Source organism: Corvus brachyrhynchos, unplaced genomic scaffold (genome assembly GCF_000691975.1).
Source record: "Corvus brachyrhynchos isolate BGI_N302 unplaced genomic scaffold, ASM69197v1 scaffold121, whole genome shotgun sequence".
NCBI classification, from domain to species: Eukaryota; Metazoa; Chordata; class Aves; order Passeriformes; family Corvidae; genus Corvus; species Corvus brachyrhynchos.
In genome coordinates this window covers 1,957,880-1,980,733 of record NW_008236445.1, presented here as the reverse complement: position 1 = coordinate 1,980,733, position 22,854 = coordinate 1,957,880, and the positions used below count along the sequence as shown (strand labels likewise).

Sequence of the window (22,854 nt, the reverse complement as noted above, 5' to 3'; positions counted from 1 at the left end):
GACTGGGTTTGTGATTGCTGTTACTGCCATAGTTGTTGTTGTTTTGTATATAGTAAAGAACTGTTATTCCTATTTCCCACATCTTTGCCTAAAGGCCCTTGATTTCAAAATTATAATAACTCGGAGGGAAAGGGGTTACATCTGCCACTTCAAGGGAGGCTTCTGCCTTCCTTAGCAGACACCTGTCTTTCAAAACCAAGACACCCACTTCACATGCATTACTGAGATGTAGGAAACTGTGGTAGAACTGTTAGAGACACTTCAGACTTCTGGAAGTACTTGTCCTGAGGTACTAAGAATTATAATACTCTTTTCCCACTCCTTTATTTTTCCTTTTGATAGTCTAACTGGAATTTTTTGCTGTGCTAATTGCTCTGGACCCAAGAGGAGTTTTCTTGAAATGCCATGGTTCAACATTACCAACGGGTGAAGCTGCGGTTGAAATTGCACGTATCATACAAAGTTTGGTCCAAGTCAGCATGAAAGCTGATGAAAACTTAAAAGATTTAACATTTCATATCTAACTGTGCAAGCCTCCAAAGTTTTCTTGAAGAGCTATTGCATATCTGCAGTGGACCACAATTACTAAGCAGGACAGTATCTGCCTCCAGGCAAGTTGAGATGTGAGATTTTAACAGTTCAAACATTGTAAGAAGAAGAACAGAGAGTATGAAACATAAAAACTTCTGCAATAGAAACTTAAAATCCACCTGAAGGTGGCACAGCAGCTAGCGACAAAACAGTGCATTAACTGTACTAATGCAAATATTTTATATGTTTACATATTATTAACATTATTAAAAACATATATATGTGTTTATGTATTATGCGTACATAACTATATATACACTCAGCACTCGAATTCAGAAAGAAACAGATATTAAAACTCACCTTGAGGATACCAAGAGTAGAAAGGAACTGTCTAGTTCCATACTACTACACTTGGAGCCTGAGTGTATGACACAGATGCTAAGGACTCATGTGAGATCCATAACAGACTCCAGTAATTGAAAACCTCTCATCTTAGCTACACACGCTACATGGGCATTATATACATGTATGAAATACTCAAAAACCACTGGATACTTAGGTGCTGTTCATCTGATAGACATTTCTACCATGCTCTTCTTATTTAAAAAAAAAAAAAAAGAACACACACCCTAAAACCTGACACTTCAATTCCCGGAAGAAATTCTGTATATTTTTTCATTCACATGCTTTTAGGATTCTGAAGACATTTTTCTAGGAATACCGAAACATTTGAGCAGCGGTTAGCACTCACCTGCCTCTGCACCCTAGGAGAGGCAGTGTGTAGCAAGGAGAAGAGGTCCTGGAGCAGGGTGAGCTGCTGGGCCAGGTACTGGCGGGGAGCCGCTGAGCGCCAGGACCATGGAGAGCAGCTCGAAGCAGTAGGCGTCCGAGGAGGCGTCCTCGTCGCTGGGCTGCGAGTTGGCGTTCTCCTTGCTGGAGATGGCGTGCTCCCACTCCTCGCGGACGCGCGTCGCCTCCATCCGGATGGCCTGCACTATGTGGGCACACACCTGGCCAAACAGAAGGCAAACACAAATCTGAAAAAATTTTAGCAAGTGTAAAACATTGTGGTTTAGGTACCTTTGCAAGTATGGCTAAAATAGGAAACCTGTGAAATTTGGTTTGTACTTAAATTACTTTTTAATATAAATTCAAGTGAAGAATAAAATGCTGAATTTTTGCTCATCTTTGTTCTGGAAAATTTAATTGAAATTATTTTTTATTGTTTTTCTGATCCTACCTTTTAATTTACTTTTTACTTAGAACTGAGGCTAAAAAAACCACTCCCCATAAACCCCCTAAGAAGTAAGTTTACTCAACACACACAAATGAAAAGCACTTATTAAAATACTCTCTTGTTCAGTTTAATAATCAGGAAGCTTAAAAAAATTTTAGAAACAATAGCACGGTAAAAAGCATTTTTAGGAGATTACAATGTTTGTTAAGATGAAGAGCATTCTGCTTAACCTACTAAACTAATAAATTTCAAAATTAATCAGTAGCTCTATTATTGTGAAAATCTCATAGCAATAATCACTGAAAACAAGCTCATTTATTACAAGACACCAATATTTAATCCTCAAATAATTTCAAAAGGAACAAACCTGTTTCTGCAAATTTGTCAGTTTGCTCCGGCTGAATATGATCCCTACCATGTGCTCCTTCAGGTCTGCATCGGATGTTGCCTTCATAAAAAGCACATTTAATATTAGATCAAAAGTTTCAACAGTATTTCCTAATTACTGTAGCAACTAACATGGAATATGTCAACAAACTGTGTTTTAGAAGTTTGTAGCTTTTTTTACAGAGAAGATATAGAAGCAAGATCAGTGCTATTAACTATGGTTAATAAATACCTCTTCGATGTATTTACTCTTTGTAAGAGGAATTTAAGCATGAAATGAAATAATAGGCAAAACAAGCGGAGTGCAGTTTCTTCATACTTTTTCTCTATGTATTAACAGAGCCTCTCTTGAGGCACAAGATAATAGGCAAGGACTTCCAGGTTGACCATTACAGGTGTTAAGTACTTCTGTAATTGTAGGCGTCATTTGCATCACCATTATTATGATGTTTCCATTAAATGCATATGCCTCAGTTATAATTTATTATTAAAAAATACATTATAATTTTTTAAAAATAAGCAGTTGTGACATTTTACTTCTGTTTTCATCTGAAAATTATGCAGCATAAGGAACGGAACAAACACTGAAAATCATCCTGGATAATTTTTTTCAGCAAAGTATTATTGATAGAATACAAATAAATACATTGTGTACTTTTTCTTCTCCTTCTGGGGAAGACAACAGTGCTTTTTCTTCTTGTTCTGGGGTTGGCTCAGCATCTCCGGAGATGAGTTTTCCAAATACCTGGAAGAGAGACAATGATAATTAGCATCTCTCAAAGATAAACTTGTGCAGATGTGGTATTTTACATTATAACATAAAGCACTGAAAGTTTATAATTCATAGTAGCTTTTGCTGTATAACACATCATTAAAATCCCACCTGGGATGTTATAAGTCGGAATACTCGCAGTGTCTCAGATTCACAGTTTCTTTGTTGAGCCACACTTGCAGAAATCTGGCCTGCTATTTTAATACTTTCACCATCCTTCCATCCAAGAATTTTTACTTGTCGAACTCTTAGCGTGTTCTCTGGACCCTTCAATTCAATTTTGATGATGTGATTATCACCCCCAGGAAGTTCACTTGTTACCCAGCCAATATGTCTTGAATCCAAGTCTACCTATTAAAGAGGAATATAAAGTTGGAAACTGACATTACATCAAACAAAAAGTCACCTGCCATCATATATCACTGTAACAAATACTATGCTTGTAATGAAAATTTCAACCTGAGCAGTACTAAGACTTATGTTTAATTATAAAAATATTCAACTTCATGAGTTCAGATCAAAACACAAATGGCTATAGGTCAATTTTTTATTTTTAAAGCTTATTAGAAATATTGGCCTACCTATCCCTTTTATCCTCAAAACAACAGTTCATATATTAAGAAAACAACCCTTAAAACCGATATTTGCTCACCACTTTTCTGAAAAAAGAAAAAAAAAGCCTGTATAATTTAACTGCAAATATAACACACAATTAATTACCAGTAGATACATTTTTTTCATCTCTATTCACACAAACCCCTGCCAATGAAATTGTTACTCTGTGGAAGTCAATATCTGCTATCCTTATCAAGATATGCAGGACTTAACTGTAAAAAAGAGATGAACTGTATGAAATTAGGTTTATTTTAAAGCAAGTACTGTTTAAAAAAAAGAACATAAATAATGCTGTGTGAAATCATGTATTTCATATGAAACTGCAATGTCACTACTGGAAACCAAGGATTGATAGGGTGCAGTGCCTCACATCATCACTCAGAGAAACCTGAGCCAAGGCAGCCCTCTCTCACATCCACAGGCTCATTTATAATCAAGCTAATATTTGTTCTTTCCCATTTCTACACTAATTCTCAGTGTCTGCATTGAACTGTGCTGCAGCAGACAAGGCTAACTTTTTTTTAATACCATGAGACAGGACACAGTATGTGGGTGTGCTGGAGGGTAAAAAAGCTGTTGGAGAAGTGTCAGAGCAAAGAGGGAGCAAAGCTGAATCAGTTCCTGCCTGTGTTCTGGGAGTCCTTTTTGGAAACCTTCTACAGCTGAAAGGATAAGTTACCATATAGTAATTAAAACTAAATTAATCGAAGGAAAATTTTACATAACCCTGTTCTGTTTCAGTAGAAAAGTAAAAGCTTGCTCAATAGTCAGTACACACGACTGAATTCTGTCATTAATAACACAATATTTTCCAAGGCTTATTACGGTGCCTGATATTTGCAAAGTAATTTATCTACCATAAGAAATGGAAACTATTTGCTTAGAAAAATCTCTGATATGCGCACAAAAAATGACAGCAATTTTTCTATGTCAACTCTTAAAATGTTTACCTGCTTTATTCTGCAGAGATCTTCTACTGCCTTGCCAGTTAGGAAGGTCATGGAGGTCACTTTGTTCTGCAACAGACAAGCAAAATAAGAATGAAACACTTCAACTGAGACAGTTCTGACTACTACTTCTGTATTAAGAGAGTACATACATAAAAGAGGAAAGTTGCTTCATTACAAAAAAGAGTGATGTAAAGCAATGACAAAGAGTTCCAAAATACAGCTCTCTAAAACAGTCTGCTCTTTGTATTAAAAGCTGTGGTTGAATTACAGATATATTTGTAACATTCAATTACTGTACAGATCAATTAAGAAGTCCGTAGAAAGTTTAGAAAATTCGGATTTTATGGAAGCTCCTTTTTCCAATGCTTCTGCAAAAACGATGAGCAAGAAAAGTAACTTAAAACAATTAAATGACTGAAAATGCATCTGAAATTGAACACACCAGTGAGAATTAAGTTTCCCAGTTTCAGTTTTAAGCGACTGCAAATTCAGACAGACTGGTTTAATTATAACAGCTTCTGCTTTCTATGTCACTGGATTTAGAAACTTTACTTTGAAACGTGAACTTCTGAACTAGAATTTACCAATTGACAAAGAAAACAGCACTTCTGGATTGATAAACACATACAACTTGGAGTATACATCTTCAATGAGAGACAGTTTTATATTCTTCTTACCCCAAGATCTCTGGAATTGTCTACGTGAACACAAACGTAACGTGCATTGATTCCTTTAACACAGTTAATTGTGATGTTTTTAGTTTTGTTTTTGTCCTCATCTCCTGACTCCCAGAACGTTTCTGTAGACCCATCTGTTAAACTACCAATCATGGCAGGTCGGCTTGATGTTTTAATGTCAACAATGCTGGTTAGGTCTTTCAGACAAACCACTATACACAGTTCCTGCAAAAACAAATGGAAACATTTAAAATACTTGAGAGTAAGCCCAAATACAGGCATGATTTACAATTTTTAAAACCACACAGGCATTTCTGTTTTGAGGAAGGGGCTCTCCAAGAAATTTGTGCTTTGTTGATTCAAATTATTCAGTCCTTTAAACCAAAGGACATATTAATAGCTAGGAGCTGAATATATTAGCAAATGCCTAAATATATAAATAAATGGAAGAAAACACTTCAAAAACATTAAACAGAAGTATTAATTCATGCTCCTTGGAATAACAGAAGGAAAAAGATGTATGTAAAGAAGAACTGGAAGTACACAATATTTAAAAAGTTAACTAATTCCATGACACAACGGACTCCAAAACATTCCCCAAAAACTTCAGTTGCAAACAAGCACTTTCAAGCACTGCTCCAAAATTTAGGTTTGAGTGATATACAGGCTAATGGTCAACACTTAAACCTCTGAAGCTATATATGAGAGCCTAAATAGCAGGAACAAGATCCCAAACGGAGATATGTTTGAGAAAATACAGCATTGCAATAAGGAATCTTATAATTTAAAGAGAATCATCATTGGAAGTACAGACTGTTCACAAATGATCTCTGCTTCTGAGGCAGAGCTGTAATACTTGCCTGATTCATGACTTCAAAACCAGACTGAACGCTGATACTAAAACTCTCTTCACTATCTCCATCATCAGATTTAGACAAAATATTGTTGATATGATGGAAAACATTGCTCTGGTGCAGAAACTGGTGATCAGATTGTTTGAATTTAAGACTCCAGCACCTGAAAGCACATTTAGAGGACTTTGAAATTTTGACTGCTGTTAAAAGACACAACTTACCAATGAAAATATTAAATACGTTTTTGCTTCTCAAAATATTTTCTATAAACATTTAACTTCAAAATTTGCAGGATCTCAAGTGCTTCTAGTGCACCATTTTGAGGAAAGCAGGAATAAACTTTCCTTAGAATTTTAATAGTAAATTAATAATATAATTATAATATATAATAACAAACCATTATTATTCATTTTGTGTCTTTGAGACAGACACACAGAAAAAGTCTCAAAGTTTAAAGATACCATCCAGGTGACAGATTTCTGAGCAGAGGGCACTACACCACCATGCACATACATGCAGATCCTACCGTATTATTCTGTAAGATGCTTTCTTTTTCACAGTGGACACAGTATAGAATTTAAAAGCAAGTACAGTTCTCTCAAAAAAGTTTTTTAGGTTATTATTTATATGTATAAACAGATATCTGTGTCTTCTATGTATCTCTTTCCTAGTGGTAAGGATAGACATGCTCCTTCTCGAACAAAGTTTTCAAGCATCCTACTTACACTGCAAAATCTTTTAACTGTAATTCTACAACATTTCCAGCCTTTTCAAGAATTTTCTTGATTTGTGCTTACCTTAAGGCCATTTGCTGTAATGCACTACCACTGGGAAGAGACATCATAAGATCAGAGATTGTCTGAAGAAGGCGATGGAAAGTGTGGGGTAAGGGGTGAGCCGCTTCCCCAGCAATCACTATATCTGACAGAGGGTGTTCACACACTCTTGTATCTTTTTCCTACAGTGCAAAGCAATTTGTATGTTATTAACAGACTTTCTGAGAGAAAAAGGTTAAGTAAACAAAAACATTTATGCTATTTGCTTTAAGAGTAACTGCAACAATCTAACAATGAATGTGAACTTGACGCAGCTCCTGTCAGAGGATTTTTACATTAAGTTACACTTAACCCTCAAACAGGGAACTTGGGAAGTATATTGTATACTGCCACACATATTTCATCATTTAAAGATGTGAAACATTACACTGCAATAATTTGAAAACAAAGAAACAAGCCAGAAATAAATAACATACTCCAGCTGTTGAAACCAACTTTGTCTGAGCAGCAAAATCCAGCCATAGCAAACTTGATAGCTAAACTAGTGTTATCAGTTGCTGCATTTCATTAGATGTGAAAGTAGTAATTCTTAGTTAAGGTGTGTCAGTACCTGGAAAAGCAGTGTACCAGGTTACACTGCTGAAAAGACTACTTTCAGACCATCTCATTTCAAAACTGGATTAGATTTCAAGTGATAGAAGATTACCCTGACTTATTAACAGCACTAGCATGATTTTTTTGAGCTATTCTTTGTGGACATGATAAGGTTTTAAATCAGAGCTAAGTCTAGAAGAGGTTGTATGAAGATATCTTTTGGATGTGTGATATGTTAGACTATACTATTTTACATGCTACATTTTCAGAACTAACTACAGATTTTTCTCAGATCACTAAATTAAGTATACCTAGTGCACGTAATTACTTATTTATATATACACACATACACAGCAGTACATAAATTAACTATGCATTTTCATTATTAACTATGGACTTTTCTTAGAACACTGAAATAGAGTAAAATAAACCACAAAGTTTCTTTAAAAAATATTTTTTCTCTCTTCTCTTTGCAGGGCTAAGGAAGAATAAAAAGCAAACTGACAATTTTTTTAATGGATTAGCAATGTGCTTGTGCTTTTTTGCTTTCTTATTTTCCACGAATACTCAAAAATAATGCATTAAAAGACCATGTAATTCATTAGCACACAGAATCTCACGATTTAGAAGAAAAATTAATCTATGTCTACAAAATGAGTTCAACTACAATTTAAGGTTTTGTTTCACAGTGAGAGGATTAAGGAATCTTTTTTGCCCATAAAAATATTTCTAATTTGCCTACAAAACCAGCAGAGATGAAAAGGAGTGCAGAACCTCACTTACTTGTTCTGCATTTTCTTTATTTGATTTATTTTCTTCATCCTCTTCTTCTTCAGGCTCTACAGGTGCAGGAGTCAGGGAAGCCACAAAATGCCATAAAATATCATGAAGAGAAGTTGTTTGAATGACATTACACAGAAGCCAGTTGAAAGCCTAAAACAGATTACATACAAGGAGTTACCAACTGGTTAAGCAACTCTGGAGTAAAACCATTTCCTAAACCATTTATGTTAAGGAGGTGCACTAATGGTTTGGACAGGCAAATGATAACGCAAAGGTCTTCAAGTAAGATGTCACTGCTCTGTAGCTAAAACAGTTTATTAAAATGACAATTATATTACAGGGAACATAGCATAATCTTAAAAAAAAAAAGTTCCAAGACAGAATTTACAACCATCTTATTTTAATCATACAAGATCCATCAGTACATTAATACCTCCATGGCAAAGACTCGGCAAGCAGATTTCCGTAAGGCTTGTTTCATTGCTATTTCAAGTCCTTCCAGATCATGATGTTGGATTACAAATGCCAATACTGGCCACTGGAAATTTCTCTCTCCTTTGGAAAGAGAGCTGTGGGCGGAGATTAACCGAGAAAGTTCAGGAGATGGATGTCTCAGGAGAGAGGACCCCACTTCTATTCAAAAGCATAAAAATATGGATACATTAGATTCCTTGTCCATTTCAATTTCATAGCCACAGTAAAAATGAAAAGCAATAAAGCACTTTTAGAATTGATTCTTTTTTCTGAGAGAAAATTGCATTAAAAAAGCAATATGGAAAAATGATGCTTCAACTGAGAAAGAAAACACCTTCACTTTTAAATCAGGCACAGAAGATTCACCACACATTTCAGAATTACAGTAAATCCTAAGCCAATCTTGAGCTAATTCTGTGCCAATTAACAAACACCTAATGTTTACAATTAGTTTGTTTTATAACTAAAAAGTCACTAGATATATTTAAAAAAGATATATTTGTCTACAGTTTCCAAGAAGAATTGCAAATCCTTGAATAGTTTTTCCCTGCTTCTGATGTCTGTGCTCTTACCCGCATCTCCGCTGTTGACTCGTCTCCTGGGGATTGCCTTTACACGTGCTGGCAAAATTGAGTGCTGCTTGTCATATTCTGATGCAACAACTGAGTATGATCTCTGAAAGACTGTGCGCTTTGCAAGATCTGTATCTGTTATTGGACTCGTTTCCAAACTACGAAGAAATCAGTGAAGTAATACACCCATTAACAAATATATAGAGTACATATGAATTATACACCAATAAATAATAAGGATACATGCATTTCATAATCACAATGTTACTACTACTGCATGAAACTTTGTCTTATGTACCTATTAACTGTTAAATGCTAGAAAGAGCACATATTAGAATTACACATGGTGAAAAAGCATGCAAGTGCTTTATAAACAAATGTAATGATGGACACGATGACTTCCAAGAATTTAGGTATTTCTTTTAGAGAGATACACACATTCAGATCATGCCTAAATTGAAGTTTCAGACCAAACTTCTTCTCTGAGAATGCATGTGAAAACATCTATGAAGTGAATTTTTAATATGCAAGCCAACTGAAATTTAGAACTCTATGTAAAGTAATAGTTTCTAACACCATTAACCTTAAAGTCAAATTTGAATTGCTACAGCTATACCTCTGACATGTTTTACTCCTTACCTTCAGTGGACTTCTTACAGTCTGCAGAAGGACTCCCAGCTTATGCTGTCCCTACAGGCCTCAGGAGACCATGGTGTCCACAGTTTTAATAAAGGAATATACCAATATGATGCACTCTTAAGGAGTTTTGTTAGAAAAGTTCTATTTCTGAAAAGACTACATTATAGATTGTAGTATTCCAATAAACTATTTGTGCAGTCAGTATGAAATACAACAAATTGAAATAAAAACAAATTAAAAGCAAATTTTCTCTTCACTACATCCTCACTATAATATGAGGAATCACTGACATCTGAAAACACTGAGCATCTAAGTAGATTCTGGACTATTATTAACAAGCCATTAAAGAGCCATTTTTTCCCTGGGGAAACAAAAATTTTTATACCTGCTTGAATTAGATCACAGTGAAGTTAATGAGATAAGAAGATGGCTTAACCTGACAGAAACCATCTAGCACTCTTGGTCCTAGATAGCATTGCCATTTCTTCAGTGACATTTTTATGTCCCACAGAACAAAGCAGGAACATCTGCTTTGAAAAGTGTAAGGTAATGAAATTTCCTCCTGTTCAAATTTCCCTTCTGAAGGAAATCCTGAAAGGAGAACACCAGCTACTTCCTTTCAAAAAGGCCATTAATCTGCACTCAATCAGTTGTGATAAAGAATAGATGTACAGTCAAAAAAACCTGCTACATTTTCAAGGAGTTTGCAACAGTTACAGTCCTTGGATTATAATCTTTAGATCACTTCTTCAGTTCTGTAGATTCTGGAAAAATTGTCTCTATGGGGAAATAAGCAGGCCTGAAGTAGAGGCTATGGATAAATTTCCCTGTATGCTAAGAGCCCTTATCAACTGAACAAATTTTTTTCATATTTGGGTTGTAAACCCAAACTTCTCTTTCTAGAGAGAAGGAATTGGTTGGAAATACAGTAAAAAGTTTAAGTTCTGATTTGTATATTCCTTGCATATTTACATATTCAAACATATTCCACTGCTAACAATTGAAAATATACCTGATACTTGATGATTCACTGAAAATTTCCTAACTACAGCTTCATATGCTTTTGGCTTTTATGCTGCCATTTCTGAGACTGATGCGATACTTTAGCTTCTTAACTGCAGCAATGTTTTCCTTTTTTTTCCTTTTTTTAAATTGGTGTTATGCTACTACTTTAACATTTGTACGTAGTACCTAGAATTACAAGGAAGTACCTTGGGGGCATAGATTTCATGTTACTCTCTGGCTCTTCAAAGACATTAGGGCTTGCATCAGGAGTAACGGAGATGTACGGTGCAGGTACTGAAGTTGAGCGCAAGTATCTCATCTCATCCTGGAAGAGGTTGTCATCCTGGTACCCAACAAAATTTTCATGATGATGCCTACACCAAATTAGATTTTTAAATTAGGATTAAAGATTAAAAATTGCTGAAACACACACAAGTCATTTGCCAATACACTTCATCAGCCAATGCTATTCGTTTACTCTTCACTTATTAATACTTTTAAGCTGGTTGTGACTTTAAAGTGTTCATGGAAAATACAGTGGCATTTTCGACCAACAGGGAGTGGGGATCACCCTTTTCTATCTTTTAGTATTTTCATTAGGTATTCCCAGAATGTATTTTAGGTCCAAACGTCTACCCAACATAAACACGGGACACTACAGTGAAATTTACTTAGAAACACCAAGAAAGAACAACTCTTCTGGTTTCCTTCTTACTATTTTCAGCTGTGAAAGAAGTAGCACATATGTCTGCTACTAACATACAAAGTTAAACTCTTTTGGAAATTATGAATTCTTTGGACAGAAACGGAACTGTTATAAAATATTTAGCATCTGAAAGCTACTTAGGGCATATCTGACTCTAGGAGAGAATACAATCTAAAAAATTGAACAAGATCACAGATCAAAACAGATAGAAGAAAAAGAATCATAAAGAATTAGGAAAAGATGTATTTTTCTTTGTAAGTTTTAGTTTAGTTTACACACACATTTATCCAATACTATACATAGATGAGTGTTAAAATCAATATTCACACACTTCCTTTCATTACCTTGCCAATGTCTGTAGATAGAGACATGGCATCTTAATGGGAAAGTCTTCAGAAATTCCTTCTTTGAGACTGGGAAGTTGAGACTGGAATGCTTTTGCAGGGTGGTAGCAGAGGATACTGGGCTCAGCAGCACTACTCAGCGACAGTAAATACAGTGCATTGGCTTTAATCACTTGATGAGCTTCCATAGTTGGCAAGGCACGAGGTGTCTTAACTTGCATTGGTTTTCTCCTAGACTGTTTAATCTAGATAAATTTAAATAAGGTATAATTGAATTCACCACAGGAAAATCTGACAACTTAGCTTACACTACAGCTGCTTAATTCTACCGGTTGTAAAATACCTTCTATGACAAAACACATTTCTATTACTGTCCTACCTTTGCAAACATTTAATAAACAGTTCAGAGTTTTGATATTTGCTTCAGGATTAATTTCGCATGCAAAAAGTATCAAAAAGTTTAGTTTAAAAAATAAAGTTAAAATAGCATTGTTCTGCTTACCTTAAAACATCAATATATCTGCATACTTTAAGCAAGAATTTGAAGTTAGTCCTTGAAGACCAATATAAGAAAAAAACCTTTTGTGCTATTCCCATTAAAAACTGCTCTAGTGGTATCTTGTATCCAATGATCGAGATTATTAGGATCATTAAAGAAACTATAAACATGGAGTTAAAACAGCACTCATTTTGGCAAACAAATAAAACCATTCAAAGTTAAATAAACTGACAGATACTTAAAATAATTATTACATTCAATCCTGTGGTTATATTGGGATAAAAAATGAAATTACTTTACAAATTTGAGAACACTATCATCTGAAGAGAAGAAATCCAGTTAGAAGCCAGAAAAGTTTCTATTTTATTATCTTAAACCTATCAATGAGGATAAGAAGATAATCCAAAACTTTCCAAATTATGAAATTCCAAGTATCTTAAACTAGCCCTTCTTTTCAAGTTGTGAACACAGCACTATTAAGCAGATAGACAGCTAAACATAGGAGCTGAAAATACCTTCTCTCTTGCTGCTGCTTGCTTTTCACGGAGATACTTTTCCCTGCATCGGTCGCACACCAAATACCACGTGCTCCCTCCAATGCCACCATCGCCACAATTCCCAGCCCATCCTCCACAGAAGTGCCCAATGCTGTTGTAACCTTGGCCACCTGCATAGCGGCCACAACCTACATCAGGGGAAAGGTGAGAACTAGTTATTTCAAAAGGAGGATTCTTATTCTATTATTTATTGCTGTAAGAGAGGGATGAGGGGAGAAAGGGAGATGCTTTTCCCGGCCTAATTTTCTACTTTTCTGTATGTCGGAACTGGTTACAAAACAAGGTTTGTGCCCATGTTTCCCACCAGTGTCCAAAGAATCCAAATACATTGTAGTTTTCAAGTTTTTATAATGAACTTGTCCAAAGCATGAACAGCTCCCTATTCAGACAGCTATGTGATGGTAGGGTCAGGATTGTAAGTTAGCCAACAATATCTGTAATTAAACAAACATAAAAACCTTGCCTCCTAGCCAACAAAGCTTAAGAGGGAATGGAGTGCATTCTTTTGCTGATTAGAGTTCCTCAGAAAGATTCAGGACTTTAACTTTGCACACAGAACTAAAAAAAGTACATACCAACAAGTACACCAAAAAAATTAAGTCACTGATACCCAGTATTGACACAGCAGACAGAAGTTTTCTACTCTTGACAGTGGAACAGTAACAGAAAACTTCTGGCAATGTAGAAACTCTGACTGATCAATCTAACTTTTTATTTTCCATTTTCTCAGCACAGTTTCAAATCCTAAAGTGTAAAAAATGGCATGTTTCTGAACAGCTACTGTAAAGTCAGAGCATTATTTTGACCTTGTTTCAAACAACTTTGGAACTTTAGATCCATAACTACTTAAAATTATACACAAAGATGTGCAAATAATCTGTATGCAAGTATAACTTTTAATTTAGTGTACATAATAGAAAGGATAGCCTGACACATTTTCATAGCAGTAACTAATACCAGAACACGTGTGTGAAATGTACTTTATGGATTGACATGGGAATTAAAAATATGGAGTCTTACCTGGATGAGCTTGTCTCATGTGGTAAGTCACCGGATATGGATGGGATTCTCCACACAACTCGCAGATGGTGTCTTTTTCAGGTCCTCCCACTGCAAGCTGGGCCATCTCACCAAAAAGATTTCCCCTTGGCCTAGTCTCAACCTTTTCTTTTTTCTTTTTCTCCTTTTTAGCTTTCTTGTTATCTTTGTCACTTTCCTTCTTCTTTAACACTGCACAAGAACCAGGACTTGGAAAAATCATGTTTTGGGAAGCTGCTTTAATAGTTGCTAAAGAAATATCTTCCCAGAAAGCTACTAAGTGCTGCAGCGTTAATGGAAGAGGAGATTTGGATTTTATTGTGTGATGACTGGATGTTTCAAAGGAGGTAGTTTCAGTTTTTCCATCCTCACACTTTTCATGCAGAGGTGGTTCTTTCAACATTGAGAGGACTTTGTTTTTATTGATGCTACCCATTTTTGATATATCTGGTCCGTGAGGTGAGATGTTGAACATGTTAAGAGCAGATGATATTTCCAATGAATGTCTATTTTTCAACTTGGTTTCTTTTTCCTCTGCAGGTTGTTGGGTAAGACTGCTTCGTATGGGTGCATGCTCCTTGGACAGTTCTGGATTAAACTTCAAAAAAGATGAGCATGCCATAGCATCATGAACTATTCCTTCATGCCAAAGAAATGCGGCAAATACAGCTCGAGCACATTCTGCAACAGAAGGTGACATTGCTTGCTTGGCAGGCTCTACGGGCTTTGATCCATCTCCTTTGAAAAGGAAGTTGGATTTTTCCTTTTTGGGTCTTGTGTGCCTGCCAGCACATTTACGGCTCACTTTCGGAGATGCTCTCATGTCTTGCTCATCCTTCAGTGGTGCTTTTCCAATGCTGAAATGAACTTTATTAGAACCATCGTCCAGACTTCTGAATTCAGTGTTGTCTTCACAGGTGGTATCTGTAATGCTGTCAGTCTTTAAAGTACTTGAAGTACAGACTTCAACCACCTCACTGTGAAGATTTTCTTGTACGACATGAGGGGAAGGAGCTCTATTTTCAGGTTCTGATACAGGTTTTCCATCTTTTGCAATAATTTTTGGTTTGGGTGAAGTGGACCTCCCCCTTAAGGGTTCTGTTAGTGGCACTTTCTTTTTGCGAAGGGTGTCTGGATCTAAGGTGTAAGAATCTGATTTGGAGCGTTCTCGAGGAGGATCAAGCTTTGTTTTTACAGGGGATGAAGCTTTCTGAGGTAGAGCTTTGTCATTGGGTGATGAGGATCGTGGAGAACTAGCACCAGATCTAACGCCTGTAAGTGTCTTTGTCTTTGGAGAGGACGACCGGGTTCCTGGCCCTGGAGATTCAGCTCTCAGACCAGGAGTTGTTCTTCCATCAGTTTTTAGTGTTTGCAAAGTGTTATGATTTGGTGACAAAGACCTGCTGTGTGAGTCTGACCGCAACTTTGCAGCGTCTGATTTCAGCATCAGACACTCACTGGCTGATAAGCTGTCAGTATTTCTGGGTTTCTTCTGCTCGGCAGCAGCTCTGTTCATTCGCACATCAAGCTTGGGTGACCTGCAGTCAGCTCGGTGTTTTGATGACATGTCTGATTTTCCTGCTGGAGAAATCGGTCTAGCAGCTCCTGTGAAATTCATTCGGTCACCTGTGTAATATTTTATAATTGAATTGTTACATGTTGACAGTGACACCTTTAATAATACAAAACAAGGACTAAAGACCCGAACACAAGATAAAGATCAAACACATGCTTCAGTTCACATCAACATGAAAGGAAACATGAAGGGATCTCTTTCCCCCTAGAATACTTTCAATATATTTCTTTTCCCAAGGATACACAGAAACAAATGTTAGGAAGATTTTACAGAGAAAACACTACTGTGGAGGTATCAAAAGGAGCGTTCACTCTTTCTACAAAACACCAGTAAAAGAAGCGCTATTTCCATCCTTAGGCAAGATTCCAGGAGTTAACTAAGTTTACCACAGTTGCAACAGAAACCAGGGACTATTTATCTATTATCTCAACCTGTGACAGGCTGACTGCAAGAGAAGACTTGCACAGAGATCAAATGTATGGCTAAATTTATTTTCTTTAACGCTCAAAAGTCAGGAATTGTAGGAAGTAAACACTGTTAACAAGGCAAATTGGGCAAGAGGCTTGCAAATGCGGTCAAAACTACTCAAATTGATAATCTGAGGAGTCTACTTTCTTAAGACCACAATCTACCCATGTTCTGCTACCACAACACTTTAAACTCCCCCCAAAACAACAAACCCACTTTTTTCAACCTCTAAGTTAAATGGCCAACTCTGGTCAGTGATGTCCTCTTACTTTGATGCACTAATTTATTGCTCCTATGCACATTGACTTTGTACATCTATTAATCTACAGAGCTGTAAGAACTACAAGTAGTTTACTACAAAGTACATCCAAAACAACGATATGCAAAAAGTAGCTTACTAAGGCAATCTGCCTCTAATACCTCTGTGAGCCAAGTCTCTCTTGTAGAATGGTATTTTGAAAATTAATTCAAGCAATATGGAAATTACTGGTAAGCAATGCAGCAGTTAATACAGCTGTCCCTCCATAAATCCTAACACTGCAAAATCTTGAGTTGAGTTAAAAGCCTTCTGATTTGGGTGGGTTTTCACTAATTAAACACGAAAAGTGTTTCCCTAGTAATGCCTGCAGAATGAGGACACAGTACTTAGGAATATTTTACTTTTCTAGATATTAAAAGGTTGCTTGCACTTGTCTGGGCAAATTTTGGAAAAGCAATTATTTGTTGAAAAATAAATTTTCAATTAATCAGAGAACATTTGCAAATTCAGGCCTTGATTTCTAATGGGAACAGGACAGACATCACCTTTTATCTAGTACCTTAAATATTAGAAGCTGTGAAATCAGTGTTTACTTTCTTCTGCATTATGGGATCTGAAGCAACTTCTTGCAGTTCTCAGTCACAAACCCTTATCCCTATGCTAGAAAATATATAGATGCAATTTGTTCCTACTACTATCTCTCACAGTATAAAAAAAAAAAAAAAACAGAAAAATTTTGAGCAAAATTCAGCAACCCAGATGCTTCCTCAGTTTACAAAAATAGTATTATTTTGCTATTTCCATATTTAAACATCTTACAATAAAATGAACAACAATAGGAAAAAGTGAAGGTAAATACTGGAATATTTAACAAGCTTAAAGGTTAGGATCTCTCCTGCTTTCTCAAGACATGGCAGAAGTTCATACTTTAGAAAAGTTTTTCTTTTTATAGAAAAGTTCATACTTTTCTATATTCAGGAATAATACATCAAATGTAAGCAGTAGAATATAATGCAAATATCTCAAGTATTTATCAACCTAATCAGTTTCGAGAGTCTAGCCTATTCTTTTTTCTTATGAGTTCTATAATTGTTTTTCACTTGGAGAGGGGAGATGGAATAGGAAGGCAAGAAATAACATGGTACATTGTGGGTTATAAAATGACTGTTCTTGCTAAAAGAAAAAACAAAGAAGTTTCTGAAGTATCAGTCCAAGCATTTGAACCACGCCAGCTTAGTTATTCACCATTTTTACTGATGAGCTATTTTGAGATGCTTATTTTGTGACAGATTAATTCTGAAATGCAAATTGGAATTACTCATATACACATTTTTCCCAGAAACAAATGAAAAGATTAATTTAAGGTCTTCCAGATGAGAAAATACTTCAGATAGAAACTTGTACAGAATGCCTCTCATAAAAGAGAAAAGAAAAGTGAAAACACGACAATCATTTTAGAGGACATAGAACACTTCAAGCCATTCAGCAAAACATCAGATTTAAAGTACATGAACGATTAGCAAATACCAATGAGGAAAACAATCCAGAACAAAACTGCTTATGAATGGTATAGCCTAAAAGCAGCTTCAAACAACAAAAAAGTATCTTGTTTTTCAAAAAATCCAAAGGTTTGGATTTGCACATATACAGGTAAATAATCCTAATTAGCATTCTAGGGTATCAGCACAAAAAGAAAAATCTCCCAAAGGAAAAACCACATAATATAGCAAGCTTCTTTGTCTGCAAGCAAAAAAATCCCAGATTTTGTTTCCCGTTTCTTCTTACATACTTCTTTTGCCTATTGTTTGAAAACAGGTGTAATTCAATTAACAGTCACTTTCCTGTTTGCAAAGCAGGGACAGCTAGATTGTGCATCATGGAATTGCTGCAACTCGGGAAGGCAACACTGAATGATTACATCAGATGAGCTCCCAACAAATACCAAACTTGAACATTCGCTTTCAAAACATTATTTTATTACATGAATGAAATGAAAATGAATGGAAGGAGAAAAAAAACAAACCCAAAACATTTTGCAGGTAAAAAAATCTGAATAACCTTGCTATGTTGGCATGCATACCCACCCTTCAGTTTGTGAGAGAGAGATGAAATAGCAGAGGCAGGCCCAGCTACATCGCTAGTTTTGTAAATACGCTCACGAGAAGCAAGGCAGCAGGATGGAGTTTCTACAGTGGAAAACAGTTGCACAGAAGCAGCACATATTCAATGGAAAAGCAGCAAAGATAAAAACAAGCATTTCAAATGATATGCATCTTCTTTGTTACGTAATTCTGAATTCAGTGTTTAGATTCCTATATTAGTTTTAAATGACAGTAGTTCATAGTAGAACGCAGTAGATCAGCTTCCTTGATCTAAAAATGCTGTGATTTCAGTATGAGTTTCTAGGCTCTGAAAGTGTAATATATGGGGGCTAGCTGATGAGATTTATGGTTTATTACAAAAACCAGGAGTGTCTAGCTTTGAACTGAACCTGGGTTTGAAATGTTAACATTTAATCTGTAAATTCTGTGACTAATTATTTAGAACTTCCATATGGCCTTCCAGGTGATCAATTTACACATTCTTTTGTGGCAGTTAGAGAACATCTAAAAATTTGTGTTGGAGTCTCATTAATCACCAGAAAGAATGAAAAAAAAAATATATTAAACACATCAAAACCCTCTGTTTTCAAAAGTGATTGCACCTCAATAAAGTTATGTTTTAAAAAACTTCACTTACGGAGTGTGGAGCTCCTCAATACAAGAGACATAACTAGCAGTAGATGAGTGTCAACAGTACATACATGAAAAAAGATCTGTATCAGCTCTTAAATTTTGACTTAAGAAAAATTCTGATTCATCCAAGATAATTTCAGTAGAGTCTACTGACACCAAATCTGTTAGAAGTACAGCTCTAAAACAATGAAACTTGGAGAGAAACAATAGGGACTTTTTGTTTCAGTCTATCATTTTATTTTTCTAATTTTTCTACTTTTTTCTGGTTTTAATTCTAATTCCTATTCCTTGCTTTGGAAAAAAGAAAGGTAAAAGTCTTACTGAAGTAGTAATTGTAAAGAAAATGTGTATGTTAGAAGACACTGTTTTAGATACACCCTTTCGTACAAACTAAGGCAGTTGTATTGAAAATACGTAATTTCAATTCCTACACTAACTAAGACATCGTTTTGTTCTGGTACTACATTTACTAACTTGTGCACATGAACATACTAACCCTGATATCTTATGCAATGAGCTATGGTTTTAGAGACTTTACAATGAGAAGGTATTCATATATTTGAAGTAAGAATTTAATTCTTTAAAAAAAGAAACTAATCTTTAAGTTCTCAACACAGCATTAACACCAGTATTACCTACTGCTGATACCTACAAATGATTTGGAGAGCTCCAATAGTAACTATATACCTTCTGAGTAACAGGATGTCACTGTCAATTTTTAAAGGTAAAAGGCAGACAAACATTAGGAGCACAAAATAGCAGTAGAGGCAAACCTAAAAATGTCAGTTCGATATACTAGCATCCCACTCTATGAATAATTAAAGGAAATCTTTACTAAATCCACTTTCATGAACGCACATTTATACTTCATTCTTTCACTCTGTGTCTGAGAATACTTACATTTTATAATGTTGTAATCTAGCGTAGACCAATGTACTACTACTATTACATTTCAAGGGGACTGTGGTTGAAGAGTATGACAATCTACATGTACCCAGGATAACTGGTTAGCCTCAGGGACCAACATTTTCATTGGGACTCCCTCTTTTTGAAACATCCTCAAAAACTACAAAGACTTGAAATACAAGGCAGGCAAGGCCTGTCTCATGAGCCATTCAAATGTGACAGTGTTCCTTTAGTAATGCTCTTTCCTTCAACATGGAAACAGCTCCAGCTTGAAAAGCTACACAATATGGAGACATTAGAGGCAATTCAATTTCTATGGCAGAATGCAGTTTTTTAACAGCTGGACCTACTTCATCTGAGGAAAGCTAGGAAGCAAGACATACAACTAACTGGTTCATGTGAGTTTTCTTTAAACAAACGCTGTAACAAACATGCAAAATGTCACTGGAAAATGGAGTTAAGATCAAGTTTCTTCTGAAATGCCACTGCTTTTCTGCATCACGATGAAGGAAAGCACTGACCTGCCTTTGCTGTGCTGCCTAAGCAATGGATGCCTCTTCAAAAACAACGTATTCTTTCATTCACTTTTTCTGACACAGAAGCTACAGTACAGCTGTTAGTTGAATTTCCTCAAGCACTGCAATCAATTTATCTCTTTTCACATCCTGAAAATGCCAAATGTCATACTGACACCAGGACTAAGACTTTTTAAAAATTATTTTTCCATGAATACCAGAATGCACTGAAGAAAAAAGAAGTCTGAATATTAAAAAGAGAGAAAAGTATTTGATACAGTTGAAGTAGGGGAATGAGTGAATGAATGAAAGCAAAAGCTGAACTATGGTATCATAAGAAAAATATTAGCAATATTCTGTACCGAAGGTGGGGTTTGGAACACCAATGCTTGAGCCACTTAAGTTTACTAACTGAAAGAATCATTCCTGTGCTGGAAGGGTAGATAAAAAAAGAATTCTATGTTTTCTAATTTGTGACTACAACTTTTGAAGAGTGATAAGAGAAAATTATTTCTAAAAAAAACGCTTGACACAATTTCTACTCTTCCTCCAACCTTTACCATACCAGCCCCCCAAGGATGGTTTTGGGTTGACCTGAACAAATGTATGTTCCTATGTATCCTTGCCTATAGAATCTGCAAAGTCTAGGTTATGAGACCATTTAATTTAGCTCAAATGTTTAGGAATGATGCTTTGGGAATATGCAGCACCTGAAAAAACAGCCAGAGCAGTTGTCATTGGTTTAACTGATGATTAAGTCATTTCAGCACAACACAGAAGAGATCACCATTGCCTGGTTGAGAAGATTCTCTCCCTGCATTTTACTGAAACACTACCAAGAAAGGTTATGTGCTCCATATGCGCACTGGTCTTTTGTGCCCCCTCTACAGTTTTAGAAAATGCACAGAGAAGCACTGTGGTTTTAAGTGCAATTTAACCAGCACCTAGATGGGAAAGGAACAAAACCAAAAAGAAACTGATTGCACAACAAGGGATGTATCAAGGAACTCCTGGATGGATGGCTGGACTGCAGCTCTGCAGCATGGATTGGAAAGGAAGCAGCCCGACAGGACACTATTGAACGGCACCTCAGCACTGCAGCTTCTGCCTGGACCAGGAGGCAGTACCTCAAGCAAGCTGCCAGGGCTGCACTGGAAGAGGGTGAACATACCAGAAGTTACAGGGATCCAAAGCTTTTTCAGCCCAGAAACCCATTCCTCATTTGCAGTTCCAACTCAGGTGTGAGGAAACACGGCATAAAGGTCTAACACTGGTGACTGCAAAGTCTCACACTTCCCTCCTCAACTTCAGAGGTCAACAGCCAATCGTCACATTTTGGCAACTGATGCTGGGACAGCATGCCAAGATCCTGTTACCCACACTTGCCACATCTAGGGAGATTTATGACCCAGCACATATTGCTGAAGGTTGAGAAACAAGATCTTCCATGACCCTCTAGGCTTCCACACTTCCCCTACACTCAGAACTCAAACAGAAATTTGAGTCTTCTATGCTTTTAACAAAGTTCATTGACAAATAAATCAAGCAACCAGTAACGATCTTGTGGCTATGGGAGGTTGCAGTTACAAGCAAATCTGTTACTGATGATTTTACAAACTTCTCAGAAGTAAGCATAAGCAGGTTGCAGTAATTGCAGCCTGTTTTGGTCAAATACTCAAGGAAGAAACATACATAAACTTGTGATCTTAATGGAAAAAAAATTCTTGCTAAGGCTCCAAGGCAATACAAATGTTCTTGTACTCCATGTAGGTTTTGCCAGCTCTTCTACCTTTTCTGAACTTTTAGTTGCATACAAGACTGACAAAGAATTAAAATAAATGGCAAGAGTACCTTAATTTTATCTGTTCCTGGGAAAAAGAAAACTCTCTCTTGTACAACCATGTCTGAAAATTAGCCAAGAATTAAGCAGGAAAGAACAATCATCCATTCCCAGAGTTATAGCAAGTGACACAAAACTGAGTAACAGAGTTTTCCCTTTTGATTTTTATAATATCCCTTCTGCAACAAATTCTTTGATGTAACACAGAGCACTGTCGTTACTTATTTATGATGTGAAAGGAAAAACAGACACTTTTTATTTCTTCAAGCATTGTATCTCAGGTAGCAACTGTCCCAAACTGTAGTATTTCTGAAAAAAAATAACCAGACACTGTGCTGGAGGATAAAAGGTTGTGATAAGCCCTTTCCCTCTTCCTTAAATGAATTTGCAAACCAAACCTCAAGGACAGAAAAACCTCCTAAAACTTACCTACAAACACTTCTAAGGAAAACTATAATCTGTCACCAGCACAAGGTATGTTTATATCAGATCAATATTTTCCTTCCTATTATAAAAATCTAAATTAAGGAATTCTAGAGGGCATT

General features: G+C 36.1%; 1 protein-coding gene across 1 annotated transcript in view; it reads right to left on the bottom strand.

Annotated features, from left to right (window-relative positions):
- The window catches only part of MYCBP2 (MYC binding protein 2, E3 ubiquitin protein ligase), a 153,203-nt gene that overhangs the window by 15,569 nt on the left and 114,780 nt on the right, over window positions 1-22,854 (bottom strand). Inside the window, 16 exon segments of the mRNA XM_017725811.1 lie at window positions 1,283-1,367; window positions 1,369-1,541; window positions 2,136-2,216; window positions 2,802-2,900; window positions 3,039-3,278; window positions 4,493-4,558; window positions 5,170-5,394; window positions 6,030-6,186; window positions 6,821-6,981; window positions 8,177-8,326; window positions 8,610-8,809; window positions 9,223-9,380; window positions 11,073-11,240; window positions 11,917-12,161; window positions 12,931-13,100; window positions 13,993-15,636. Coding sequence (XP_017581300.1) covers window positions 1,283-1,367; window positions 1,369-1,541; window positions 2,136-2,216; window positions 2,802-2,900; window positions 3,039-3,278; window positions 4,493-4,558; window positions 5,170-5,394; window positions 6,030-6,186; window positions 6,821-6,981; window positions 8,177-8,326; window positions 8,610-8,809; window positions 9,223-9,380; window positions 11,073-11,240; window positions 11,917-12,161; window positions 12,931-13,100; window positions 13,993-15,636 — 4,022 coding nt within the window.